Here is a 10,462-nt window from a genome sequence, read left to right on the forward strand (position 1 = left end):
CTGGCAACAGTCGGCGGGTTTTATTCGATTCGTTTTGCACTCGATTCTTTTGTCTGCCCTGAAGGAAATAATCAGAGTAGTTAACCAAGGAAAAAAGTTGAATTCCCCAGTCTTAAAGTGAATATCTTGGCTTCTCTCGAGCTAATTTAATTATTAGTGCTGCTGCAAAGGAAACGAATGATTGCTAATTCGGTTTGGGCAGCCAGTGGAAGGAAAAATATTAAATTCAGTGCAAAGATTCTCAACTAAGTTAAAAGTAATCCGAGTTATCTGAATTGAAATGAATTATTTAGAAACTATTTTGTGGTAAGAAAATATAGAATTAGTACAGATAAATAATTTGAAAATATGTTTACGTCTTTTACAATGGAAAAATGCGGTTAAGAAAGAAATCTCCTGGAAAATGCATCAAACTTTTCACATACATTTCAATTTGTGAAGTTGTGCCAGCTTTATACAATTTATTTAAATATTTTCATAGACTTTTTCTCAGTCATGTCAAGTCAGTGAAGTTTCAGCGAGCACATTTTATATATGCAATTTCTCGGAAAACGAATTCAAATACACTTAACATATTACAAAAATGTTCAAAATAAATACTCTTGCGGTTCCTCTCATTCGTTTTATCAACCCAAGGGAATGTTGTGCGCCATATTTGTCTTGCTTTTGCCAATATTTGTTCTCGTAATTTTCTATGGCATCCATCGCCAGCTGCCAAGTTTTCTACGTTTTTGTGCCCTTTGGCCAATGGACTGCTGCTCACTCAAATGATGCGTAAAAATCACATTAGCGGCAGCCGTGCGACAATTTGGCCAGAACCAAGGTCTCAATGCCCCAAAGTGTGCTATATGTTTTGCAGGAGCGTGTTACCTTGGCCATTTAAGCCTTGACTTGCCGGCTAAGCCAAGTTTTTGAATTTATAATGCCAGCATGCAGGCTGAAACATTAATGGGGGACTCACGAGAAGTTTTTCATTGTTTTTACAAAGCTTTTTTACTCAGCTTGGTGTTGTTCGCAACTTTTATATTAGGCTTGTTTATTTAACACTTCAAACTTAACTTAGATACAGCTTGATCAGTACAAAAATGGCTTGCTACATTTTCGTTAAATTTTATTATATGTGGTAGTTACAAAATACATTTAATACAAGTTTTAGGGAATGCAATTTTTAATTTTCCGAGCTGTCTGGCAGACAAGATTTTTCGGTTCCTATTTTTTTGATTTTCCAGACTGAACTACACTCGGTTTTGTGTTCTTCCTTCTATTTCCTGCATGGATGTTTTCATAAATTTTACTCCCTTTTTTTTTGCTATTTTTACTGCCTGCGACTGGCATGAAAAGCATTTTACACATGGCAGCATTTTTTAATTTTGCCAGCCGGCTTTTAGAAATGGGACAGCACAAATACACACACGTGAGTGTGTATAGTACACATGCACTTACTAATTAGAAATAAAAACGCGAACTGCACTTGCATTTTGCTCATTACGTTCTCTCAGCCATTTCGCTCTTTATTTCTTGTTCTCTTGTATGTGTGCCGCCCTTTTCGAGCTTGCATTTTGCGCTAAAACATAGGGTGGCTGGTCGTTTGTTTGGAAATAATAGACACCCTGTCTTTGGGCCAAGAACTCCGCCGACACGTTGGCCAAATCCCCGCCCATGGTCTGCATAACTCCGGTGTCCTTTGGGCAGCGATGGAATCGGGTCAACTGCTGCCATTCAGCAGCTGGACAGCCCTGGGATAAGAAGCCCGTTGCCTGATCCCTTGCCAGACTCTCGGCAAACAGCATAAATGCCCTCCAATGGCTGCATTCATGCCAAAAGCAACCTGGTTGCTGGCTGCCCCAGTTGGCATAGAAATCCACATGACCCACGGGTCGATCAAATCCATAGCTGCCCACACTGGTGTGCAGCACCTCCACATAGTCGGCATCCTCGGCGGTCAGCCGCTCCTTTGGTTTGGCATACCGAAAGAAGGGTAGAGCCGGATCCAAAGCTCGGATCATCCGAAGGCGACCGGTCTGCAAATGTTTGCCTGCCAGTCCCGCCACATGTGCGCCCATGCTGAATCCGACGAGCTGAAGATCCTCGAAACGCATTCCCGCCTCCTGATGCAGGAAGTCCACGAACTTGGCCAAAACCTGACCCACCGGCTTGACCCTATAGCTGGCCGTTATGTAGTCCGCTATGGCTCCACGTCCCCAGTCCACAGTGAAGATGTTGTAGTTGCCATTTCTCAGATCAAAGTAAGCTGGCAATAGCTCGTTGTACATGTTAGCATTTTCATTACCCAACCAGCCGTGAATGAGGATTCTGAAAAGTATGATATATTATTTTGAACTTTGAATGAAATATCTTAATCATATAATTCTTGAGTGCAACCCCAATACGTTTGTATACAATAAAACAAGTTTCCATTGGCCGTAGGGCCTTTAAAACCGAAATTGGCTATCGAAATGGCTCTCAAAACTCACAGATAATGGTCGGGTAGCTTTCATCCGGCTGCACTCACCTGGTGGGATTGAAGGGACTGAAGCGAGACCGGCGCAACGAGGCGGCATCGTAGAGATTCACCGGTTCGCTGGTGAACTGCTGGTTCTGTTCCTGGTCCCCCTTGTTCATCACGTTTAGGCCAAAGGCGGCGGTCAGCGTGTTGCCCACAACCTGCTGGAATAGCCGGCGATGTGGCGATTCCTTCTCGGATTTCAATGGTCCTGTCTGGCGGTTGGCATTGTCCTGCGGGACCAGGGTATGCAGGTGGAAGTAGGTGTGGTGCTCGGCACTGTACAGCAATTTGTAGTCCGGCTGCAGGCGGAGTAATTGCTGTTCAACCGAACTGGGCCCGTGGGCCAAGTAATGCCTCTCCAATTGCTCCTGCCGCCCATGCTGCTCATCCAATATTGGCAGCTGGCCGGGACTCATTAGGCCAGACGACAGCAGTGGCATTTGTGTGTCAAAGTAGTTTGCCTGCAACCGCTTACCGCCCCGATTTCTCATCCGCATCATCATTGTTCCCATTCTGAGGGCACTTTCCACTTCATTTGTCACTTTTACTTGCACTGCGGGTCTCGGGCTCGGATTCGTCTTCGCCGGAGTCATCGCCATCGCCATAGTCATCACCTTCTCCTCCTGCTGCAATTGATTGTTGTCTGCAGCGACATTATAGTCCTCAAAACCAGGCCTGTAATCAGACGCTTTCAGCTTTGCTGCAGCGAGCCACAAACAAACTGGTGTCAACGAAATGAAAATGCATTAGTCTCGAAACTGTGCAACTAGACCAATCCGCAAATGAGTAAGGCACACAAAGAAAAACCAGAAATCATTGATTTTTAAAAAGGTGTTTTTTTTATGATTTTTCACATTTTCATAGCACTGTTTAATTAAGTCTTAAAAAAGATTTTATTATGCATAAACTTTCTCAAAAGTGACACAACACTTAGTTTTTGATCAATTGACAACAACATTTTCTGATATTTTCTGTCCGTGTACATTACTGTTGCTCCCGCAGTTCATGATGCTGATGATAGTCACCTGCCTGCAAAACGACTGCCAAATGTCCAACATTTCCCATATTTTCAAAATCTGATCTTTCCTCGACGAACTGGAATTCCGAACTGAATTGTACTGAACGAAAGCCAGGCATTTACCACAATATTTTGACCATTTTCATTTTTCGGCTTATTAATATGCAGAACTTCACACTTTTTCTCACTCTCATCTTCGATGATTTCTCTTAACGAGAAGTAATTGTTAATGCCTGAGTTGACGGGAATTACTGGAAGAGTGCCCTCCCATTAGCTGTTAATCTGTTGGGTCAACAAAAGTTCTGGTAGTAAGTGGTCATGGGAAGGGGAAGCGCAAGAGAGGAATCTGTGCCACTGACCAAGTTTTTGTACCATTTAGCACTCGATGACGGGAGTTCAATCTTTTTTGGGATAGGTCAATATACTGGCCTAAAATATTTCTGAATGTATAGTTAAATAACACAAATACTCGTTCATTACGGACGGAAATAACAAAAGTATTTAAAATAAATAAAATAAATCGTTTTAACACGTGCTACCAACTTTTATGAAACGCTATTGAACTGAATGCAAGAACATTTCAACAAGCCACAATTCGATTTAACATTCTCTTTATATTTAAAACACTATGTATCTCAATCTTGTGATTGTGTTTTCCCCACAAAAAAATATTTTCTTAAGCCTGCGGCATAAACATACTAATCGAAAATTTGCACATTTCTTCTTGTTTACTTTCCAGGTAAGTTCACATATTTCCGCGAATTCCGCCAACCGGAAGTGGCGGTCGCCATTTTAACGACATCCGGCGCGTGCATTTCTTGCCTGAAAATAAGAACGACGACGAAGGACCTGCTGCAGGACATAGCTGTTTTCCATTGGGTTTATCGCCGATCGCAAAACGTGACGAAAACAACGAGAACAGCGTGATGTAGGGTAGAAATAAAAGCCTCAGGAGCAGGGAAAGATAAACGAAGGTAACCATATCTCAGACCCCGCTCTTATCGGGATTATGTGCGCGTATATTGAATATGATGTCACGGAGCATGCGAGGACATTTCAATTCGCCCCCCCGTAAAATCACTTCCGCCCCCGAAGAGATGATGATGATACGGCACAAGTTCAATGTACAATCTTTTGTGCTGGGACTTCTGCATTTGCATTTTTTGCAGCATGCCCATTGTTGTTGCAATGCGACACTCAGACAGGATTTGTTTGCCATCGCAGAGATGGGGGATAAAAAACAATAACGCGACAATAATCGATTAAAAACAGCGACTGAAAAAGGAACTCCAGCAGTCTGAGCTTTGTTTGCCTTTTACTTTATGGCCGCAAGCTCAAAAATGTCACTCGAGTGACTTTTATTACGAGCATATTCAGACTGGTTAAGGATGTGGGCACATGCCGGGTGTGTGTGGATGGGTAGATGGGTGTAGTGTCCCGTCCTCTGGACTATTTGCCCGCAAAATACTTGAGCCGGTCTTTGGTGTCAGCATTTACCAGTCGAGTGTGCACCCTTCATGCTAGCGGATGGGTATGCCCCATCGCTAAAAAAGAAGCATTTTCTCAAGTGGCACTTGTCGCACTGCATCCTGCGAGCATAAGCAGGATGCGTCGGCTCAAAGAAGCTGACTCAGCCTGATATTCCCCATGCACGTACTTTGTGGCTTTGTTGCTGTTGTGGGTAAACAATGAGCGGCATAAACGAATTTGTTACATCAGTTAGGGCTGAGTGAGGCTTTTGACATCAAATTTGATGACTAGCAAAGGAAGCGCCTCTTCAAATTGTTTATTAAAATGTGAACTATAGTGGTGGCTATTCTAATTTGTATTATTAAATTCATCATTAGAGGTTTTCGAGCAGAAATTCCAATCAATGCTGTTCTATGCTGTTTTATTCAATTTATTTAAATATGCAAATGTTAAACTAATGTATTAACTCTGCACAGCATCTGTTAAAGCTAACAGTTGCATCCTTTATCCGTCGATGGATAGCAAAGCTCTCCAAAAAGCTTTTTAAAAAGCTTATGGACTTTGATTTGTTAGGTGTCCTGGATTCCTGTTATCCATAATTGAAGTGAACTTCCCCATCAGAAAAAAGCTCTCCGACTAAGCTCGAAAGGTTTTGTGCTTTTGTACAAGCTTTATAGACGTCCTTAATTCAAGACTTTTAAAGCTATAGGATTTCCTCTTGGTTTTTAAAAAATCTTACTATTTTTTTGAAAATTTCTTGTAAGCACTAAATATTTTTTGTTTTAAATTTAGCTAGTGCTCTCCTCCGAAATGCCAATTATTGCTCTAGTTGTAATAATTAAAAGTTCTCAACTGCTCCGCGAATTTTTGGTAAATGATTCCAATTGCCAGTTGTAAGTACAAGCATCCTGTTTGTTAATTTCCTTGAGAGAAACAGAGAGCCCAGAGGAATTTCCGGCTCTGCAGAGTCCTTCAGACGCCTAAGTGGCCACTTGCCAACGATGTCTGGCTTGCCTGACATCCTCAAGTGGCGTCTTCAATGGCGCTTTCACCCATCTCTTGCTCCTCCACGCAGGACTCCCCGTTTCACCTGAGACGATATTGTATGCAAATGAGCAAACATCTGGGTTGTGGTCTATGACTCCTGGCCAACTGTCCTTGTCACTTACTTGTTGAAGGATGCTTTCGGTAATTTGAGACTTTTTATGGGGCGCTGGCCCCACTTTTGTCACACCTTTTAATTAGCAAATTACACCCAAACCGGGAAAAGTTTTGTAAGCACCACATGTGTGCGTTGGGCGGAGCTATTATGTTTGCTATGCTCAAGGAGCGAAACCCCCCTAGTTGCCATAATTTTTAAATATCTTGGATCGTGTAAATCGTAAGTTCTTTTCAAATATATATTATTAGTTAATAGTTTAGTTCTTTCTCGTGGAAGATACAATATTGGTCTTGAATTTCTCTCTATGTAGTCGCTCATTTCGATGCTGTCATTCGGCGTAAGAGAGCGAGAAAAGGGAGCAACCGTTGCCGGGTTCTCATTTCCGAGTGGGTTGACTTGAAAGCATTTTTCCGGCCGCAGGTCCTTGATCCCCCATTCCTCCCGTCCAACGTTCATCCCCTCCTCTGCACTGCGTGTGGGCGTATATTTTTTGTAATGCACTTTCAAGCACTTAATAAGCTCACAAAAGCACCGACAATTTGCATATGGCTGTGGGTGGAGGACGTGTCGTCGTCGGTGGTTACTGGGAACCACTTACCTTAACCCTTCGCTTCTTCAGCTCTTCCACGCATTTACGTGCACAGCCAGCCTCGAAAGGACCCTTGTCCACATATATATCCTTCTTATCCCTGACGAATCCACTGCCGGTTCTTTTGATGTCATGTGCGTTTGTGTGAGTTGAGCGTTTACCTTTTCATGTTTTTTGAGGTGCATGAGTGCAAGTGCGTATCCTGCCGTCTCTCTCTCCGTACCCTTCCCTCTCTCTCTCTTTTTCTCTTGTACCCTTCTATGTGTTTGTCTAGGTGGCAATGCCGGCAAACTTGGTTGGCAATTTTATTTTTAGGTCAACGTAATTTCCGCACTTTTTATCGCCAGCTTCCGTTTATTGTTTTTTGTGTCTGAAACTGGTTCCTCTTTTTTTTTTTGTTTTATTTTGACAATTAATTATTTAAAGGGGCTAATGGAGGGTTCTCTAAATATATAGGTTGTCAGGCAACATAGAAAGGATTTATGACTAAAAATTAATGAACTCATTGACAAGTTTATTTAGGTAAAATGACATCGTCCTTAATCAAGTGCTCTTCCTATGAGAATCCTGTGTATTTGGATAAAAATAAACATGTTTAATATGAAGCCATTATGCAACATGCAGATAATCCCTTCGAAATGCTGTAAAATGTAGATGAGTAATCCTCTGCGAATTAAGTATTCCAACTCATGGCTTGCATGTCAACTGTGACATTTTCGCTTCAAACAAAAGCACTTCACATCCGTCGTTGCATATTAAATGCAGCAACCCTTAATCCTTAATCATGGCACAAGGATGCACAGGATGATTTGAGAACCCTTTTCGCATGTAGAAACAGTTTGGCTACCTCAAGCACAGCTAAGCGTTGTCAATTTAATGTGCACAACAAACGCTTGGCCAATTTCGAAGTATTTAGGCAAAGGACACAGGGCACAGGACACAGATACACACGCATACAGACGCACAGCTGCCGAGAAACGCCCAAAACTGCTTTGATCCTCGCTGACAGGGGCATAAGCCCAAAACGGCAATGATGAAATAGCAACAGCATGTGCATAGCACGCCGGCAAGTTTCGAATCTCACCCCCTCTTTATGGATTGAGTTCCATATAGCTAGGCCATCATCATCATAATCAGCAAACTGCAGAAACGTGAGATTTTCGAGAGAAAGAGAGAGCAGCCACCCCTAGCGAGAGATTCCCAGGTGCCCCCCAGGACCTTTCGAGCCGAACTGCACTTAAATGCCATTTTTCAGCTGTCCCTGCTCTGCCCTGCCCTGCCCTCAATCTCCCAATTCATCATCGTTCTTTGTCATCCTTTTGGATTTTGTTGTTTGGTTTGGTATCCTTATGCCGGCCCCTTTTGCCCAGATAATGCATTGCATTTGGATTATATTTAGGGGTTGTTGATGAAGATGCTCGGATGCTCGAATTTTGCTCTGCTGATTCTGGTGCAACTTTTTGGACATTTCTCTGAACTTTTTCGGCCTTTCGGGTTGGCAACAATTTTCTGGGCGGAAAAAACGGATGCTACGCCTCTGCACCCCCCGTAATGCCTTTCTTAAGCCCACCCAGAAACTCCACGAAAAATCAGGGAGTGGTCGTTGCTTATTTTTTGGCCTTCTATTCAAAATGCCTTGTATACAAATAGTAGTCGGAAGTCCCTAAAAGTCCCAACAAACTCTCTACTTCCAAGGTTAATAACTATAATTTTGTTTAATTTTTTAACTGATTTTGATTAATTTGTCAGCTTTTGTCTACATAAAATGGGATTTATCCCTGTATGCGGAATCTCTCTCTTAGCTCTCTCTCTCTCTGGATGCTGCTGTCCCTTTCTCACGCTCAGTCCCTCTCGCTTGTCCTGCAGAATCTGCAGCATCCTGCTTATCCCTTTTTGGCCCGATACACACACATACACGTATATATAAGTACATTTCATATATACATGCACGTGCGTTGTGTGCGTGTGTGTGCGAGTGTCCTGTGCTGTGTGAGCTTTGAATTAAAAATGGAAAATTGATTTTTCCGGTCGCTCATATACACACACAATCGCAATGGACGAGCTCCTGCGTGCGTGCATGTATGTGTGTATGTTTTCCACAAAGCCGGAATAGAACGCTTTCGTGCGTTTTTCTCAGGTTTTCCTGTCCGCCGCTCGTTGCTAATGACGCTCAACAATGTTAATGCCCCGACCCAGCAGTAAACTATAATATAGTGTTACAATACTGCTGTGACAGGACAATATCAATGGCAAGCGTCCGATTTCATGGTATATATGTATATATCCTTTTTAGATCTCCTAATTAGTTGGAGTGATTTATTTCGCAGCACTTTATTCAATTCACTTGGGTCTAGTGTTCTCAGTAGATGGGGACTATCCAACAGGGATTTGGGTTAGTTTGTGGCCCGCTTTCGAGGTACGTGTGATCCGTCATCGGTCCGGGATAAATTGCACGTACGGAAACCCAAAGTTGACTGAAAGGCAGCCCAGGGTAGCGGCCACCATCGTCTCGATTTTCGTCGGCTTTCCGAGGGTTGCGCGCGCATTCCAATTGCAAAATATCTCCCCCGATTTCAGGGGGTTGCTACCAGCCGTCCCTTTCACTCGAACCGCTCCATCTCTTTTCGCCTGCTCACAGCGGTATTTATGCATATGCCGCCGATGGAAATGCGTCTTACTGCAGCGCATTTTCGCTCGGTGTATTAGTCGACGCTACACATTCGAGGGTGGTTTCATTCCAGTCGCTGCCGCGCTCGCTGCTTCCAGTTCTCCGAAACGATGAACGAATGCCACCCACCCCGTAAATCGCACATATATGATATATAGACTTTTCCCAGAGCCGAGCTTATGCGGCGTTTTCCGTAGCCCTCTGCACTTTGCCCAGTGCAAGTGCCTTTCATTTTCCCGAGCTCTGCCACTCAGCTCTCCCCCATCCATGGCTGTGGAAAAATCAAATGTAAAAACAATAAAGTTGCGCCATATGCTTTTGCCTCGAAAAGAGTTGCCGTCATTTTCATTTTGTGGCCTTTTTCTCAATGAAAATACCGCTCGCTCTCTCACGCTTTTCACCGAACTGCAGTTTTGTGTCTACATAAATTTTATGCATTCGGCCGGGGGGAGGGTGTGGGTGGAAAATGCAGGGCAAAGGACAAACGACAGGTAAGAGAGTGGGAAATTGTTGGGCGGCTTTTGAAGAGCAAAGCCGGAGCAATTTGTTTTTCGTTCATTCTCATGTTTTTTCATCCGATTGTTATTGTTGTTCCTGGCAATGGATCCGGCAAATTGCATTGCAATTTTTAGCCCTGGGGAAAACGCTCAGACGACCACGGTTTTCAGATTGCAGTTTGTCATCGGTTGGCCGTTTGCGGATTAGAAATTACTTTGTCCTGACAAGCTGCTTTGAGCTAGAGGGAGTCCTTAAATGACGATTGAGAAATAGATTGGATGATTGTAGGTTGCGTTCGTTTATGCTTATTTGATAGAATTTTTAGTGATATTATATGATATGGGGTAAAATTAAGTATTTTACTCACCAACAGGCACAGATTTTTATGGAGATGACATCATAAACCTGATTTATTTAAATCCATCAGCACTATTTATATATATCACTTTCAGTTCTAGTGCTTATTGAACAAACTAGTTAAAGATTGGCTGGCTTCTCCAGTGTATTGCGTCTTTCTACTACGTCCCTAAATATATCAAGTCACCTCCTCC

At 43.0% G+C, this 10,462-nt stretch overlaps 2 protein-coding genes, 1 long non-coding RNA gene and 1 other non-coding gene across 9 annotated transcripts in view; 1 reads left to right on the forward strand and 3 right to left on the reverse strand.

The window, feature by feature from the left end:
• Positions 1-10,462, forward strand: part of msi (musashi) — a 92,306-nt gene that overhangs the window by 63,838 nt on the left and 18,006 nt on the right. The window contains exon 2 of one of the 6 annotated variants that reach the window (NM_001276032.1): positions 4,264-4,819. The exons of the other annotated variants lie outside the window; for them this stretch is intronic. The gene's annotated coding sequence lies outside the window, so the exon portion shown is untranslated. The remainder of the gene's footprint in view (positions 1-4,263; positions 4,820-10,462) is intronic. 6 annotated transcript variants of the gene reach the window in all.
• CG4582 (uncharacterized protein) lies at positions 1,268-3,224 on the reverse strand. Its single transcript, NM_143146.2, has 2 exons — positions 2,513-3,224; positions 1,268-2,313 (listed from the first exon to the last, which is right to left on the reverse strand). The coding sequence occupies exons 1-2, from the start codon at positions 3,007-3,009 to the stop codon at positions 1,512-1,514; spliced, it is 1,299 nt and encodes a 432-aa protein (NP_651403.1). The 5' UTR covers positions 3,010-3,224; the 3' UTR covers positions 1,268-1,511.
• lncRNA:CR45910 (long non-coding RNA:CR45910) lies at positions 6,487-9,224 on the reverse strand. The gene has a single exon (NR_133451.1). It is a non-coding gene; the product is annotated as a long non-coding RNA:CR45910 (long non-coding RNA).
• Positions 8,904-9,003, reverse strand: mir-1000 (mir-1000 stem loop). The gene has a single exon (NR_048484.1). It is a non-coding gene; the product is annotated as a mir-1000 precursor RNA (primary transcript).

The sequence above is a fragment of the Drosophila melanogaster genome, chromosome 3R (assembly GCF_000001215.4).
Source record: "Drosophila melanogaster chromosome 3R".
NCBI classification, from domain to species: Eukaryota; Metazoa; Arthropoda; class Insecta; order Diptera; family Drosophilidae; genus Drosophila; species Drosophila melanogaster.